General features: G+C 42.7%; 1 protein-coding gene across 3 annotated transcripts; it reads right to left on the reverse strand.

The window, feature by feature from the left end:
* Positions 1-49: 49 nt before the first annotated feature.
* Positions 50-12540, reverse strand: AQP4 (aquaporin 4). Of its 3 annotated transcripts, XR_014226777.1 has the most exons (6): positions 12521-12540; positions 7938-8352; positions 6833-6997; positions 6399-6479; positions 4290-4681; positions 50-3301 (listed from the first exon to the last, which is right to left on the reverse strand). XR_014226777.1 is itself a non-coding variant. In XM_082289786.1 (5 exons), exons 2-5 carry the CDS (start codon positions 8316-8318, stop codon positions 4403-4405), a joined length of 906 nt encoding a protein of 301 aa, XP_082145912.1. In that variant the 5' UTR covers positions 8319-8352; positions 12521-12540; the 3' UTR covers positions 50-4402. The 3 variants fall into 3 exon arrangements, 2 of the variants coding, with proteins under 2 accessions (XP_082145912.1, XP_082145913.1); XM_082289786.1 differs by having other exon boundaries at positions 50-4681; XM_082289787.1 differs by having other exon boundaries at positions 50-4681; positions 12371-12532.
* Positions 12541-18332: the final 5792 nt, after the last annotated feature.

An 18332-nucleotide genomic window follows, 5' to 3' on the forward strand; every position in this document is an offset into this window, starting at 1 on the left:
TTCCAATAATCACAAGATGCCTTTTCTTTTTTTTTTTTTTTGACACATGTTTATTTCCAACGGTAGTGTGTGAGATACAGTAGAATACATGTGGGAACCAGATAATCATGTATTATTATTTTATAGTGTATTTTTCAGTAGATTATTCCAAATATTATACATGGAAATTTTAAGTCCTATTACATTAGTTCTGATATCATGGTGACTAAGCATTTAAACAATAAGCAGTCTTGTGGAAAAATCCATGTACACAGTTTGTTTTACCTCATTTGTCCTGAATTTCAGACTGCAACAGGGTGACTTAGATCATATAAGTGGGTAGCAAATCCTTCAGTCTATATTTGCATACTGTCTACTTAGAAAGTCCTTGAAAAACTCAGTTACACACAGGCTGAATTGAGATACAAAAAATTGTGCATGGTGTTTTCACCTCTCACCTTGAATAGAAAGACTCACAATGTAAATTCTCACATATTTTAATTAGATTAAAATATTGGATGGTGTATAATATCCTGAAGGTGTTACACAGACATCAGATAAGATGTTTCAGAGCACAGCAGCAACTGCTCTGACATCAAGTACTAGAAAGGTAGATGGCCACCTAGATTTCTCAGCACATACTATGGCAATTTTTAATAATCAGAAATAGAGCACATTTTGAAAATCTGATATGCAAATACACATGACAAGCCTAAACACTGTGTGAGATGAATCTCACTCCTTCACTTCCACTGAAAGGTGGATCACTTCAACAGAAGGGTTATGATGACAACTTGTATGCTGTAGGGTTTTTTTTTTTTTTTTTTCTTCCTGAGAATAGTTAGAATTTGGGTGATGAACTCCACAGAGTACACACAATCAAAAAAGGTATCTGTGTGCTTCAATGGAATCACCCTTAGCTTCCATGCTTTATTTTCTGAAACCCAGGGACTTAATATTATGAAGGTGATTGTTAAAGTGCAAATACAGCATTGAAAACAATTGTGCCATCATGGAGGAGTGAGACTCATCCAATTTTTTGGGGCCCCAAAATGATGACAGACCTGGCAGACTTCCTGTGACAACAAAAAACCATTTCCCACCAAAAGCAAGAAAAGTTTTAAGAGGACATCAAGTATGTTATGAGGTGCAATATAGAGCTGAAGAGCTTTAGAACACAAATCTCACTCAAACAGGATCAAAGTACATATCTTAAAAAATACTAAAGCAAAAGTATTTCAAATCCATAGAAAGGTCATGCTAGTCTATTATTTAACCAAATTATTTTTATTGTGACTATTGTACAGTGATGACACCATTGCAAAACAGCTTAGAGGAGCACATATCCCTGTGCTAAACCAAGTCCTAATAGATGCTGAAGACTGATGTTCCCTTATATGAATGATCTCTTGTGGTGGGGCAGAACTGCCTGTGATTACAGCCACGCTTGAGGATTTACTTTAGGGTGGGTCATAAACCTCAAGTTGAATACATCTTCTTCCAAAATTAAGTATCTTGCTGAAAGCCTCTGATTTTAGAAAAAACACAGTGAAGTCTGTGAGAGAAGCCATCAGGCCCCAAAAAAGCTCAGGATCATTGCCACTGTAGTTGATGACAAATTCCCCCATGAGTCTCAGTCTGTGGGATCAGGAGCAGACCTACCACACACTGCTTTCTGGCTAATGTCTAATGGCATGGCATCAACCTTTATTGTCTGGTGGTCTCTATTTTGGCTTCCCTTTTCTTCCCTGATCTTTTCAGAAGTCTCAGATCTTATCCTCAATAAGGAGTTCTGCTGGTTCTGGGACTGGTTCTGAGTGTTTGACACACTTCATTAATACAAAATGTTTCAGGAAAAAGCTCCTCCTAACAGAGGTGGCTGGTGCTATGCTCACGTTTATGCTCACCTCAGCAGCAGAATCAGGCTGGGTGAGGAAAGCACACATCAAGCCATTTGTGTAAAGGACCCTTAAGCATAAAACAAATCACAGCTTCTTACTTAAATAACACAGTAACATGCAAAATTCACAAATTAAGGGGTGTCTTTAAATACAAAAAAAGCAAGCCTTTGCTTAAAAATCCACCAATTCTACGTGTGTTACTCTTTACCTTGTCAAGCCATGCCAAAGGTTTAACCAAAGTGTCCATTTAACAAATACAGGATTGGAACTATATATTAAAAGTAAAGCCCAACTAAGTGCCTAGACAAATCTCCCAACAAGTTTTGATCTTTCTCACTGAATCTCTTTATCATGGTATTTATCCATCTGAGCAGAGGTCTAACACCATGCCTGTGTTGCCCTTCCTTGGGAGATTTAGTCCGTGCTGTGGGAAGGAGCTCTTATCTGCAGATTTGTCTATTGCAGGCCCCCAGCCATGCTCCTGCCCTTGAACTGTGATGCTGCCACTGTGTCGAGGCACAGCCAAGGACAGATATCAGCTGTTTCACCAGACTCCTGCTGCAACGCTGCAACAGGTACGTGACAGGGAGTGTCTGGTGGGAGGGCTCGTGTCAGGAGTGGGGCTGTCCCTGGGTGACACGAGGAAGCCCTGTCCTGTGCCCCTGTGTGTTACCTGCTGTGCCCGGGTGCAGCAGGGGAGAGATCATGGTCCATCTGCCAATGCATGAAGGAGTCATGAATCTCACGCTCAGTGCAGGGAACTTGTGCCACAGGAACAGGGTTTAAGACAAAAAGAATGTGAAACTTGAAAAAGGACATGCTGGGATTATACAGTGCTGCAAGCTGGGATACTGGAACTGCCATTGGATCATAGTGCATAGATTTGAGGGTTGTAGTGGTTTATTATCTCATTAGAAACATCTAATTCCCTGTAATAAAGATTGCATGTAGAGTATGTCAAAGAATAGACGAGGCTAATACAGCCCACAGTCAGGACTAATACTTTTTTTCCTCTCATTGCAAAATAAGCAGGGGTAGATTTTCAATTTAAAAATAAAAACTACATCATTACAGTAATAATACCATGCTCCTGACTGCTCTGCAGCTGCATATTGTAAAACTCAAAGCCACTGATCAGAAACAAAAGCAGTAAGTCAGTAACAGCTTTACAGAAATGTTCTGCTGGGGTATGTCTTGCAAAATACTTCTATATGGGAAAGACTGTTTATCAAACATATTTCATGTCCTTTTGCCCCTAAAACACCTTGCAAGCACTTGAACCTTTTTCTAACAACAGATAAAGAAACCTTTGCCAGAGGTGTAGTTTATGACTATATGAACACTGGAACAAGCAGGGATGCTGTTCAAATAGTTAGGCATCAGTTACAACAAAAAGCCAGAAGCAGTCATATTTTTATCACCTGTTATAAAAAAATATTTCTCAATCAGTGTCTCAATACAGTTAAAAGTTGAAACTCCTCTACATTACTAATAAATTAAAAAAACCCTATCTCAAACCATCTTGTAAGAAAATAGGTAAGTAATTTAAACCTTTAGTTTACATAAATTAGCACAGAAATGTGTATTCAAACAAGTGCACTGAAAACAGATATGCCTTCTTTTCTTCTGATATCTCTTATTTGAGTTATTAAGTAACAGGAAAGCCTTTATATTCTTTGCATGACCTTGAGAGTCTGCTAACACTAAATGGTCAATAGTCAAACCCCAGGAGAATGTTTCACCAGATAGACAATGACAAGAGGGAGCATGAAGTACTATCAACTGTTTTGCAGCCTTATTACTGTACAATTCAACATTCCATTTCAGCACATTTACTCTTGGGGATGAAGGTAATGTATTTATACAGCAAATCACATGAGTGAAATTTGATGGGTTGACAGAATATTTTTTAAAAGCCTGTTAAAGTATCATTTTTTCAGAGGTAGTTTGCAAGGCAGTAGTGATGTACATGAGTGGAAACAATACTCCTTTGCTTGACTGTGGATAAAACTCTTAAATAGTGCTGGTGCTGACTCTGAACCTCGCAGAGAACGCTTTGTGGGTAAGATGTTATAATCAGAGCTGACAACAGCCAATTAAGTGTCAGAAGAACAATCTGATAAGTAGGTCTTCATGTCTATAGGCATTTCCTGATATGTCTTAACTGTCAATCTGAATGCTACACATCTCTATCTTCATCTCATTATTGACTGATTTATTAAAGGAGAATGCTTTCATCTCTTTTTTTGACTTTGCGGTTGCTCCAGAAGGAAGTAAAGGAAAATACTAGGAACAAGTCTAAATTTGGAATAATAGATGGGGAATCCTAATTATACCAAAGTCCTAATCTTCCAATTGAGCAGGCATATGGTTTGGTGACACCACTCCATGCAGCTGCCCACACCATACCTTTCAAGAAGTGGAAGATGCTCAGTCTAGAGGAGATCTGTTTCTTTAATGGGTGGAAGGATATCTGTGGACGTGCTAGCAGGCTGCTCTCTGCTTTCAGTGCTTCTTGCTAGTCATACGGAAGACAACACCTCGCTGGAGGGATCTCTTCCCTTCTTGTCCTCGCCCCTGTCAATATCAATCACATGAACTATGCCAGGCTTCAGGATCAGGTCATCGGTCTCTACGTGGCTCCTGTTGTCATCCACCTCGATGTACTTCCCCTTGGAAGGCTGGGTGGCCTTACCGAAGACGTCTTTGAAGCGGCGCTTGAGTTCAACGTCTGGGCAATAGACGTACTCATACAGAGCACCCGCAAGGACTGCTCCGATTATCGGTCCCACCCAGTACACCTGCAAAAAAAGAGGTGGGAAAAACCCCAGGCATTAAACTTTTAAATTAGCAGCAGTAAGGAGATTGACAGGCAGGCCCACTTCTTCAAAGTGAAATGATTTTGTCAAGTTTTATAGATCTATCTATTTACAGGAGGCCTCCTCTAAACTTTTCATCGTTCATTGACAGCTGTAGATCACAAATACTGACTGTTTGCAAGAAGACACACAAAGGAAACACCAACCTAGAAAAGTGATTTTCTTTCTACATTTTGAACCAATATGAAAATGAACTTTCAAGGAAACAAAACCCTTCCTAGTGTACACACAAACAGTTCTGCTTTGGTATTTCAGACTCATGTTTCCAAAATACTTTGAATTTGGCATTGAATCCTACAGAATACAACAGGCAGTCAACCACAACAGGCAGTCTGATAATCTAATTTGAATAAACAAATAAAATGGACATAACACAACTTTGTAGGTACCTATCTATTTCATTATGGCAGGCAGCACTGCAGTAACATTAATAGGTGCCAAAGCCCACAGGCTCCTGTCAATGGCATGTCAATGTCACTGCTCTGGAGGAGGAGAAAACCCTGTCTTTCCAAATGGCCAGGACAGTAACTAAGCTTCTCCTGCTAGTTTCTCCATGGTACATTTGTTTATTGTTTATAGCTTTAGTTATAAATTACAGGCTTGCTCAGAGTATGGATAATTAATCTTGTGAAAAACTACAGCAGTTTTTCATATGAGCAAGCCTTCACTGATAACTGGGTAAATCTGCCTCAATAGGATAACTCTTGGAAACAAAGTTACACATGGTATCGTGTTTGCAGAATTGAAGCCTTAGGCCCTGAAGACAATGCTATTTCTATTATTAGCTGCAGTGGGAGCAATGTGGGCTTCATACTTTAAAAATCAAGAAAATCCTTATATGCACTGTAATACGCAACTCTTCCAGTTAGCACTGAAAGTGTCCCTAGAAGTTATTTCCCTGTCTATAATTAGGTGAGGCTGAGCAGTGATCCATCTCTCCCTTATAAAATGTGAATTGTTTTTTTGTAAGTTGGGTTGTGGGATGCTATAAAAATTTACTGCATCATTCATAGCCTGTTTATAACATTGTTTCCTGCACAACTGCTCCTGGATAAGCTGACACTTTTAACTGAAGCAGGTAACATCTGGCCTGGTCTGAAAATTCCAGACTGCAACTCCTTCATCTCTCACTGCAGGCAATTGCCGAGGCAGGTCCTCCCCCAGGAGCCAGATCACAGTGGGTCCCTGTTCTCATTTTATACATCTGCCCCAGTTTGCTGCAGAACCAGGTGAAACGTGAAGTTGACAGAATTACTTCCATAACTCCTCACCAGCATGACCAGCAGGGTTTGCAATCTGCCTTGGAGGATTTTTCTTTCCAGCAGTTCAGTTCTTTCAGTCTCACTGTGTTTCTTTGTTTTTGTTTTGAACTTTCCGTATGATTTCCTTTCTACTGCAGCTACTACCTCCACCAAATGGCCCCTGAATAGTAAGGTGCTATTCCAACATGCTGCATGCTGCACTGCAGTCTTAGGTGAGGAGCATGATGATGCCTAAGCTTGGGGCAGGTCAGTGCCTGTCTTCCTCGGGGATGGTCACTATGGGATGTGACAGGAGAGATAACTGAAAGCGAATGATGTATAAGAAGTCCTGATCACTGTTTGTCGCTATGGTGAAGGAAGTATGAAAGGAGAGTTACCCATTGGTTTTCCCATCTGCCCATAATGACAGCAGGTCCAAATGATCGAGCTGGGTTCATACTGGCACCGGTGTAATTGATCTAAAGCAGAGAGAAAATGTTGCCTGTTATTAAAGTCTGGAAGGCAGTGATTTGATTTCTATGGGACACCCTGGTTTTGTATGGCTCCTCCTCTTTACAGCAGCTATCATCACTCTCCTGAGCCTTAACACAGTGTTAACAAAGTCATCACATGAACAGCCAGAAAATTCTGGTGCAACACCCTACCCAGGGGGACACTCCTGAGACTCCAAAGGGCTTTGGCATGGATCCAGATAGAATACAGCAGCTATATAGCTGTAACTGCTCTAAAGGTCACAAAAGTTTCCATTTACTTCTGAAGTAGTCATAAAGAGCAAAGGGATCTATTTTTTAAAGAGAAACCATTAACTTACAGCAAATAAATGTCCAATTGCAACAGAAAATCCAATTGCTAAAGCTACTGAACCAGTGACATCACTTCGTTTTGAATCACAGCTAGCAAAAATAGTAAAAACCAGCTGGAATGTAATTATCAACTCCACCAGGAGACCATGCCCAGCAGAAAGATCTCTGTGTACCTGGAAGAAGGGAAAGAAACACCAGAAATGAAGAAAAGGTGATTTTGTAAATCAGAAAGCCATCACATACATAAATTGTATCTCAATGAATGGTATTTTTAAATACGACAAAATGAAAGTCAGCACTGAACTTTTAGAGGTACAGATTCCCCCCCCTTCACTCTTCTCCCTTTATTTTTTTTTTTTAATTTAAAATGGTTTTTTATTTTGAGAACCATGGAAAATCACTGCTGGACTGAGAATAGAAGGCTTAACAGTAATATTCAACTGTAACTTCAAAGTTGGACTGCAGAAGTGTAGTTTATTTTTACACAGGGATTTGCAAATGCTGCACTTCCCTTTCACCATTTTTTTCCTTGGGAGCACTGTAATTTACTATTCAATTATAAATTCATTAATTAGCCCTGACTTAATTAATTTAAATTTCAATTAAAAATTAAGCAGTGTGCGGCTCAAGTGCATTTTTAATAAGTCCTGCAACAGGGCTAACTGATGGCATTCCTTATTAGTTTTGAACAAAGCTGAAATCTAAGCCACAATCTATTTCAAAAGTATGTCATTTTAAATTGATGTTTTTTCAATCCCTATCATAATAGCATGGAATTAATTTTCCCCCTCCCCAGACCATATAAAAATGGCATTTTATGCATATATTATTTAAATTTTGTATGTAAATTAACACTACCTGCTGTCATCAGATTTGGGGAAGTTCTAGGAAAGAGAGCTTCTACGAAAAGAACAGCTAGAGCTGTTACACTGCATAAACCCATCCTAAGGAGAGCTTTAAGCCCTGTCTGGATGTTGCAAATAAACCAGCAAGCTGTTAAAATCTGTACCTGAGCTCTCCCAATTCTGTGTGGCACTGATTCTGTGTGGCACTGATTCTGTTTTCTCAGGGTCTAAGCTAGCCTAGCTCAAGAGGCAGAGGAGAAGTGATTACCGCAGTGACTCCCAGGCCTCCCACCACGCTGGGTGGTGTGACAAGGTAAAGGATGCCTGCGCCCACGATGGCTCCCAGGCACTGGGCAAGAATGTAGAAGACGGACTTGGCCAGGCTGATCTTCCTCGTGCAGACCATTGCCACGGTCACAGCAGGGTTGATGTGGCCTCCGCTGATGTGCCCAAAGCACTGCACCATGGTGGCAATGCTGAGTCCAAAGCAGAGGGAGATAAGGACCATGTCTACAGGCAGGGGCTTCTCTGCTCCACCCCAGTTGATCGTGGAGCCGAGGCTGAGGAGGACAAAAATGAGCATGGCCAAAAATTCTGCCGAAACGGCTTTCCAGAAGGGCTGAGTCCAGACTCCTTTAAACGCCACCATAATTCTCTCACACTTACAGAGACGTCCACACTTACTGAAAAGGAAAGCAAATCTTCATCAGAAGTCACCAAATACACCTTATGCTCTCCTGTTAGGGGTTGCTCTTCAGCAGACTTCAGAGAGAAGGCAGCAACACTGAGTATCCTTGGGCTGGGACAACCACAGGCTACACTCTTAGAGCAGACTGTCCTTAAAACATGCCCAGCATTGCAATGTCTGCAGGACACAGGGCAATTAATAACTCCTTGTGGTAGCTCCGTATAATTTCAGCTCCCAAAAAGCCACGTCTATGTATTTTGAAATGATTATTAAACCACGTGTATTCTTCTATGCTAGCTGGCCTCTGATTTAGAAGCTGTATAGATCTACCACTTCCAGTGGTCTGTTGATCATTATGTTCATTAAATCAGTGAGTATCCTCTTTTTCTATGCAAATCTGTATTTTTCACAAAGCAGGTAAGATAATTCAGTAAAAAGCAGTGTCTTAGTCAAAGCCTAGTGGTTTTGATGACAGCATTGTGTTGAGGAGTTGCCCTGGGAGCTAGAAGAGAAAGTTTATTTGCTTGAACACTCACACAGACCAATATTTCAATTTATATTTATGCAAAGAGCAGTTTCTTCGCTGTGGATATTGGGTGAAAATTGAATTCAGGCAGGAGAATAGATGCAATCCTACATTCTGACCTTTAAATCAATCGTGTAATCAATAAAGTGCTTTCTTTTGGGCTAAAGGCATTGGATTGAGATGGGGAATAGAGCAATATTTTCTGTATGTGTGGTGTGTAAAACTCTGCACGGCAAAGAAAGAAGTGTCTTGGCTTTTCTTCCTGTCTGGAGATGTTATTTATTAGTCTACACTGCCTTCCTCATGAGTTACAATTTTGCTAGATGTTCAGATACCTATGAAAGTGGGTCACCAAAGAAAAGTTATTTGTAGTATTAATAAATTAGGAGAAAAAGCCAAAAGGGAAGCATTTTAATTAGTTTCTAAGGAATGCTAAAAAGATTCTTCTCTAAAAACAAAAGCAAGAAACATCCAACACATTCAAATAGTAGAAAACAAAAGAAAGACTATTCAGCTGCTACATTTGGGAACAGAATTTCAAGCGGAAGATAGATGAATTTATGCTCAGTTATCTAAGGTAACTGAGCTACAATGCATATTTAATACCAGTTACATCAGAAAGAAGCATAAAAGGCATGTCTGCCCTTTTCAAGTCATTGCAAGAGGAATGGCCCATGAATTTCTTAACAGTTCCAGTGAGTTAGGGAAAAGCAATTTAATGCTGTGACTGGAGCAAATAAGTTGTTTCCCTGACTCATTTCCTATGCTAATTTACTCTGTATTTTGGATAGGCCTTTTGAGCTCTATCTCAGTTCTCTAGACTCTCAGATGAGAACAAGAATTACATTCTCTCCTAAAAACGGCTCTTGTAAAGTGCTTGTGAAGTGATCTGAGACACTTGGGAGGGTTTTTTTCTACTAGAGAAGTGAGGCCAGAACCTCAAAAGAGAATAAAGTAATACCCCAAATCTTCTGGTTTTAGGTCGAACTCAAGACAAATGGAAAGATGTTTTTGTAAGATCTCATATTAACAGTCAGTTAATGACCTACCATTTTTGTACAAAATGAACCCAAAATCATTGCCTCCCTCAAAGCTGAAGCTCACAGGTATTTGGCTGTTCTTACCTTTGAACCCTATGCCCAGAATAACACTGAAACTTAAAGGCTTGCCTCTGATACCCTTACTGCACCCTCACTAATAACTTATCTTAGTGACCTGAGGAAGACACAGGTGCTATACCCATATGAGGAAAGCTCATTTTCCCAGTACCCTGGGCATGTTCCAGGTGAAGATAGGGATGACACATATAGTGAAGTCCATGGAAGAGAAACCTGGGTGCACAGACAAGGGAAGCAGCACTTATCTACTCTTTTATCCCTCAGCTCAGCTGGGATGCAACCTGGATTTCCCTGGTGCAAGCCCTGGTGTTATATTCAAGAGTTTTGAAAAATTTCCGACCACCAAGGGCACTATGAGGGGAATGAAGGCTTATAGAAGCGTGGTGACTCCTGATGTTTTTGTTCAAGTGTGCCTGACCATCTCTTTCTGTACTCAGAGAATAGTGAAATCAGCAAATTAATGACCCACCTTCATCCTGGAAAGTGGGCAGAAAAAGGTGTATTTTGCATTAAGATCATGCAGTTGGCTTCTCACTAGTCATGGAATATCTTGGAAAATCACCTTGAGAGTGTGTGTGCACATGCATGTGGAAGATCACACCTTCTACTGGACTGCTGGTGGGCCTGACTGGAAGGAGGCTACCACTTATGAAGGACAGATCTCATATTGTTTCTCCTGCTGAGAGCACATCCAGTCAATTCCATCAATTTTATCTGCAGCCCTGAAAATGCAAAAATGCTACTTGCAAGCCAAAAGCTTCAAACACAGAAGCTGGCTCATCAACTTAAATTTTTGCTTTTCTAGAACATCATGCTACATAGAACTCCATCAGCCATATTGACAATTAATGATCTAAACATCTATTTTTAATCCATGCATGTTTTTTTGAAGCAGTCTGTTTTTCTGTGATTTCAACACCAAGCAAAACGCCCAGCTGTCAGAGTCAAATTTTTCTTTCAAACTGCACACCTTTCCTCCCTACAGCGAAACCCCCCATGAATGTTAATAAAAGCTTAATACTGTGTTTGAACCCTGAGTTCAGGTTTTCACTTAAATCCAAAGGCAATCAGCAACTTAGAAATCAAAACCGTCTTGAACATGCACTATTTGTTCAGCATGCAGTTAAATTTAAAGGCTGGAGATGAGAGAGAGTGATGGCTGTAACAGGTCTGAAACTAAAATGGGACCTCTCAGCAGCTAAGATTTGCCATCAAAGCTGCAAAAAAGTTTTTCTTGGAGTAGCTGTTGTTCATGATTTCCTTAGATAAATCCAAAATACAACAGAAACACACTTTCCTGTTATGGTCACACATTAATTTCACATGTGGCCACACTTGAAATTCTCTGGTCTGGACTACAAGATTACACAATAAATTGTGTCTGATAGGATGCAAGGTGGGTTTTGCAGATCACGTTGCCAGCAGGGCTTCAGGCATGGTTATGGCTTCAAAGGCATAACAATATAAATCATAACAACGGCTTCGGTACAAAAGTCAAACAATATTTTAAAAATTCTTCGTTTTCGAAGAATAATTTCAAGGAGCAGAGCACGCATCCCGGACGCAGGCTTGCGGCCAGCCACTCCGCACGACACTGCTGTGACCCACGAGTTCTGTGCGTGCAGTGGCTATTTACAGCGGCATCTCCGCAGCCACCTCCCACACTGCCCGACCTGAGCTGGCACCGCCGGCTCGAGCTCGAATGGACATCGGGCACCTGCCGGCCAGCTTTGAGGGGGGAGTGCGACAGGCCACTGTTGCAAAACAAATGCACTGTCGCAGGGCTTGCTTGTAACCATTTTGCCTCATTTTCCAAAACGATGTTTAATGAGCGACTGGCATGGATGGCTACAGGAGGTGGGGAGCATCGTGAGCTCAGTACCGCAACTTTTTAGCTGTGCGGTGCCTGGGCTTTCTGCACACACGACTCTCCATTGCAGTACCGCAAGTGGACAACAGAACAAAGTTTTAGCATGCGGAAAGAGAGAGGGCGTTTTCTTCTCTCTGTACCCTTCGCACCTCTGATGTTAAAACCCCAGAGCGACCGATAGGCACCCTTAGTGCCTTCGGGAAGGGGCAGCCGCTGCCTGGTTGCCCTCTGTGGGTGCAAAACGCAGGAGAGAGGCAACAGCTCGGAGCCCCACACCTGGCTGCGCACTCCTGCCGGCGCCGGGCAGTCCCCACCCGCGGCCGCGCAGCCCCCTCGCCGAAGCGTTCCCATCAAGTCATCTTTGGTCTGGGGGGCTGTCCCCGCCCGCCTGTCTGTCTCCTGTCTGTCTCCTGCCTGTCTCCTGCCTGTCTCCTGCCTGCCGCCTGCCTTTCCTCCCTCCCTCCCTCGCTCCGCGCCCCGCGCAGGGCCGCGCACTCACCCGCGGCGCGGAGCGGCCGCTCCGTCGCTCATGCCTCCCCGGCGGGCGCGGGTGAGCGGCGGGGCCGGGGCGGGGGCCGGGGCCGGGGCCGGGGCCGGGGCGGGGGCGGGACGGCTCCGAGCGTGCGGCGGCCGCGCCGCGTTCCCCTACCTGGTGCGGCGGGCGGGCGGGCGGCGCTCGGGGCACGGCCCCCGGAGCACGGGCTGCGGGTCGGCTGCGGTCATGTGCCCCTGCAGAGCAGCGCAGGGGCGTCGCGGCTGCCGGGCAAAGAGAAGCGGCCAGGCACGGGGCGAGCGCGCTGTGCTCCAGCGGCGCGGGGCCGCCCGGCAATGCGAAGGACTCAAAGGCTCCTCAGTTTCTTCTCTGCCATTCGCTGTATTGAAGGGAAAAAAGCCCTAGTAGCTCTGCAGCCAGGGAGTCTTATCCATCTAAAATGCCTGTTAGTACCGTACTATAACTCTACTGGTTACAAAATCATAGAATCATAGAATATCCTGAGTTGGAAGGGACCCACTAGGATGGAGTCCAACTCCTGACTCTGCACAAGACAGCCCCAAGAATCACACCATGTGCCCGAGAGCATTGACCAAACATCTCTTTAGCGCTGGTGCTGTGAGCACTTCCCTGGTGAGCCTGTTCCACTGCCAAACCACCCTCTCGGGGAAGAACCTTTTCCCAGTATGCAGCCTAAACATCCCCTGACACAGCTTCATGCTGTTCCCTCGGGTGCTATCACTGGTCACCATAGGGAAGCAATCAGTACCCGTGTGTGTCTCTGCTGCCACTCATGAAGAAGCTCTAGACTGTGATGAGGTGTCCCCTCAGTCTCCTCCAGGCTGAACAAGCCAAGTGACCCCAGCCACTCTGCATATGGCTTCCCCTCTAGACCCTTCACTATCTTTGTAGCCCTCCTTTGGATGTTTTCTAATAGCTTTATATAATTCTTATATTGTGTTTTGTTTGTTGAAGTTGCTAAATTCAATGAAGTTTTGCCTAGTGTGGAATGTCAGTGGAAAAACACTGGAAAATAGTGTTTAAATTAGACCATGATGCTCTCTGTTGAGGAAATTCACATGGTCATTTCTCAGTGCCTCTACAGCATGAAAACAATCCAATGAAAAACAGCCTTTCATGTAATAAGAAAAAACACAAAGTTGCCTAAGGCCCTAGGCACAGCTATTTCATTAGAGAATGCATAGAAACTGTCACTTGAAGAAGACATGGGTGAGAATGGAACAAAGTATATAGAAAATCCGGCTCAGACCTCTGCATGCAGTGGAAGAATCTGTGCATAATTTATATAGAAAACATTTCAAGGAACATATTCAAGTGTAAAATGAGGTTAAACTAAAGATATAGCCATGCATCCATGCAGCAACAGTGAAAAATCAAATTTTGGCATGATCAGCCAGCCTACACAAGACACATTGTACCAGATAATCCTAACCATGAGTAAACAGTGTCAGATCTGAAGAACTGCTCTGGGAAACCATGAACAGAAAGTCCTTCTGGGCTTCTGCTAGGAGATTATAGACAATAATTTACAACAGTGAAAAGCAAGTATAATGTATAACACTATCAATTAAGGATGCCCTAGACGAATTTGTAGACACAACAATAAAAAAGTCATGTCCATATATTAAATGCTTACCAGTAACAGTTTATGGCAAATACAGGTTATTATAACCTACAAATGTAGGCGTTTCTCTCAATTTTGCCTGCTCCTCCTCTAAAGCCAAAAAGGATACCCAAAGACACAATTTGATGGCAAAAGAGAAACTGCAGGCTTGATGCTTGCTTTTTTTGTTTTCAAGCTTTACTTCATTTGCATATGTCTTGAGCTTAGTCAAGAGATGGGCGGGGAGGTGGCTCTGTACAGTCATCATTACGCTGCTCTTTCATTTGCAGTGTTTGGTTTTTCAATCTAAGCCCTTCACAACCTGCTAGAGTGATTTCAGAGAAAAACCTCACTTGTTCTTTGGCACCTTGAAGACTCTGCTTCTTTTGGCATGTCTGTTTGTTCACAAACAAAATTCACTTAGCAAAACTGGTAATTGCTTTTCCCTTACTTGCAGAGAGTGTATATCTGCTCTTTTTGATCTGCAGAGCAGATCACTGCCACACGGAGAAGCTGGAACATTAATAGCTTCTGTCACTGCTACCATTCTTATTGTGAGAGATCTTCTGGAGGATTAGACAAAGGTTGTGGCCACATAAAACAGAGAAAGGCAATGCTTCAGGCAGAAACCTGGAGTGAACTGCAGTGTGCCAGCTCTGATCAAACAAACAGACTATGTTCTACTGAAAGCACAGAAGGCAAGGAAGACATCCCTTGAGATGGCACTGAAAATCAGAGGAAAGCAGCTCCAGTTTGTCCAGGGGTAAATTCGTCAGTGTTGGGAGTTGGGACCATATAGGTCCTTTTTTTTGTTCATTCATAGTGCTTTTTTTTTTTCCCCTTATATATTTCATCTTTATAAAACCTGTGTTAACTTGTTTTGGACTTCTATCCAACAGAGAAATACTCCTGCTACTGTGCTCAACATAGTTAAGGAAATAACTTATGAAAGAATATTATGAAAAATTTAAAGATGGTGTTAAAACTTAATCCACGTCCGGGTGGGGGGAAATGTGCAGAGGAATCTTGCTGTGCCTCTGTTTCTCCTTCACTGAACACTAAGTCTGAGCTTCTACAGTAATTTCTAGGGCATCATGAATTAAAGATCTCTATAGGAACTTAAGCCATGGTGAGAAGATGCTGCAACACATGAGACATCGCCATTGTGAACAAGAATTTCCCTGACAGTTGAAGTGTGCTGGATCTGGGATTTCAGTTTGATCAGTTATGGAGGAGAGGGCACACTGCCAAAGTCAGAGAGGAATGTGCAAACAGCTAATTCCATCTAAAACAATATGAGGGAGAGGGGCAGAAAAACTCCCGGCACTAGATTCTGTCACCTCTCCGAATAGCAGTGTGGGAAGAGTCCCTTTGCTGCCATGGCAAATCTCACAGATACCCATCCTGGGCAACTCTGTCAGGCTGTGGGGTTTGTCAGACAAGACTGAAACAGGCTAAAGGAAAGACCAAAACCTAAAAAAAGAACACAGTTTAGAAACACTCTGTGTTTTCTCAGTGTCTTAGTCCTTTTCCACTTTTACCCACTGGATCTGGACTCTATCCTTCCTTATGTTGCTGTTAAGCTCCTCAGCTTGCTCGACTCCTCTCAGCATCACTTCAGGCTTTTAGTTTCCAAAAGCAAGGAGGTTTACATGCCTGTGTTTTCTCTCTCTCTCTTCCCCTCTCGTTGTTCTGGGTGTTCCTGCCCTTTTCAGCAGATCTTGAACCCACCAGCCAGTTTCAACTACAGCTGATAGAGGATCAGAAATCCCAAAGCTGTTTAGGCTCCTGCTAGTCCCATGGGCATGAGTGGCTGCAGGTAACTACAGCAAAAGGGACATTTGCTGTCTCTGGCAGGGCAGACTCAAGAGGATTTGTAGAAGTGCCCTAGTGATGGGAGACTTAGTTGCTGTTTTCAAAGTGGTGCAGACTCCTAGGAGACCAAATTCCTTTGACCTTCCATGGCTCCTGTTGACAAGAGTGTTTAAGAGTGGGCTGTGAGCCTTTTCAGAAACCATTTGCAGAAACTCTCAGGCTTTTTTTCTAAGTGATGAAAAGTTTCATTCTGTTGCCACTAATAAATACTGGTCCCCTCACCAATTTATGTTTTATAAGTTTGGGTTAAGCTTTGTCCACTAAAAGGATCTTACATAAAACACCGCTTACTGAAATGTGATCTTTGCACATTTCTGAAGTTTTAATTTTCCTGCTATGTAATCTTGTTACTTAGGTCATTCATTTTGTCACGCCTTGGTATCAGTCTGGTCCAGGTTTGGCTGCAGGGCTATGTTCTCCTGACATTTAGAGCAAGAATTCCCTGGGAAATCAGTCAAGAGATTTGACATTGCTTCTGGCCAAGCTCCAGTGGGTTTAGTTTTACTCTCCTTCTCTATTTATTGTGGAATCTGTCTGTCCACAAGCTGTATATTGAGTTCTGTGCTAGAGAAGGAGAACTAAGAGGGACAAAATGGCCATTCATTTGGGGGATTCATTCGGGGGATTCATTCAGGCTTTTCAGAAAGGATTTACAAGAATCTCTGCACTTAAATGACTGCTGAGCTTCCTTAGCCCTGCTCTATTACCTCCCTCACAAGACAATTTGGACTGACTGCTTTTTCTTTGCCCTCTCCCCCACCTCAATAGGCTTCAATTACTGCTGGAAAAGCAAAATTAAGAAGTAGGTAGTACAGGAATCACCTGGAGGCTTTTCATCTTTAGAAATAGTTTAATTTGAACATGGCATGGACAGACCCTTTGCTGGGAGGAAAAAAAAAACAAAACAAAACCCTTTTTCTCCCCTCCTGCCACAAACTGCTGCAATGTCAGTTGCAAAAAGCTGCATCAATGGCACAGCCAGGCAGGATTTGATGAACTGGACTGAAGGGGCAGGGAGGCTGCTCTAGGCACTCATGGGGGCACAGGAAAATTAGGGGAACAGCCCCAGGTCAACTGGAAATGGAGAAGTAAGGTCTCTTGTGGAGGGGGGCAGTGACATGCAGCAGCAGCACAGACAGGACGCGGTTAGCACTGAATGTGCCGGGGGGAAAGACAGTCCATCATACTGGTGGTCTGTGTGCTGGGGCTGTGTAGCCTTAGCCAGAGGGACCAAAGAGATTTCTCTAACTTTGCTAGGTGAGACACTGAAATTCAGTTAAGCACTCAGATTTTATCAGCCACAGAAAATGTATTGCTTGGCAAACACTACTGTTGAACACTCTGTAACATCCAGCCATGCTTTCCTGACCAGTCTGTGTTGCTCTCACTTATAGTCCTTCTGCTGTTTCTAAGCTCCTCAGCTCGAAATGCTCAGCCTCTTCCCTCACCACCACTTCAGAATTGAAGCTCAGCCAAAGAATTGTGGGGTTCAAGACTAGACAGTAACATAACATTTTCTTTTTAACTTCGTATCTTGGAGACCATTACACTTTACCTCAAGACACATTTCATGAGTTCAGTAACTTATATTTGGTTAAATATATTTTGCAAAAAACATCCTTGCTTATATTTGAAAACTCATGGGAGAGAAAATCCACCCATTCCCTTGGTAGCTTATTCCCAAGACTAATAATTTTCATCACCTGAAATGGTCTTTGTCTCTAAACTGAGTTTGTATGAATTCCTCTGCCATATGGTGCTTCATATTATGCTGTTATCTGCCAGATTAAAAAGCCTCTTGTACTTCTACTGTCTCCCCATGAGTATACTTATATAATGTGAGCAATTCATCTCTTCATCATCCTTTTGATAAGCTAAGCAGACTGAGCTCTCAGTCTTTCCCTCTAAAGAAAATTCACTAACTTTATTTTTTTCAGCTGTTGTTTGTGCCTTCACCACTTTTCCAACACGCTTTTTCAAATGCATATTTAATACTGGTCTCCCAGAAGGCATATTTTGAAGTAAAGGCATTTCTTTTAGCACACCTGGGAATTGAATTAGTCATTCTTGCCATAGTATTGCACTGAGGAAGCCTTCTTTCTTGCTCTTCCACAGTAACTTCTGAGACCTTCTGGGGATATAGCCCTCATTCTGTAGGTAAGTCTTGTTTCACTCTGAGGCATGCAATTTTGCAGACATTCTGTCCAACAGGCATCACACTAGAGCACAATCCAGTCTGCTGTGCTTGGCCATCTTTTTCTCAATCTACTGATTTAAGACATGTTCAAGCTCTACTGGCAGTGATTCTATATTTACTTCCAAACCTACCTGCTGAGGAAAACCCTAAAGCACACAAGGCCTCACAGTGATCCCTTCAGATCCCCCAACAGCTGTCATGATTAGTATATTAAGTACTTTCAGAGATCTCTCATCCAGGTCTGAACCCATTTACTGTTCCATGGCTAATGT

The sequence above is a fragment of the Coloeus monedula genome (genome assembly GCF_965178545.1).
Source record: "Coloeus monedula genome assembly, chromosome: 1".
NCBI classification, from domain to species: domain Eukaryota; kingdom Metazoa; phylum Chordata; class Aves; order Passeriformes; family Corvidae; genus Coloeus; species Coloeus monedula.

Bases quoted from the DNA above. Each gene is read 5' to 3' on its own strand.
- AQP4 (XM_082289787.1), bottom strand. From the start codon at position 12,402: ATGAGCGACGGAGCGGCCGCTCCGCGCCGCGG. The intron at 6,998-7,937 runs GTAATCACTTCT...CCCTTCTTCCAG, and splicing joins GAGGCCTGGGAGTCACTGCG to GTACACAGAGATCTTTCTGC. The intron at 6,480-6,832 runs GTAAGTTAATGG...TCTCTGCTTTAG, and splicing joins CAATTGGACATTTATTTGCT to ATCAATTACACCGGTGCCAG.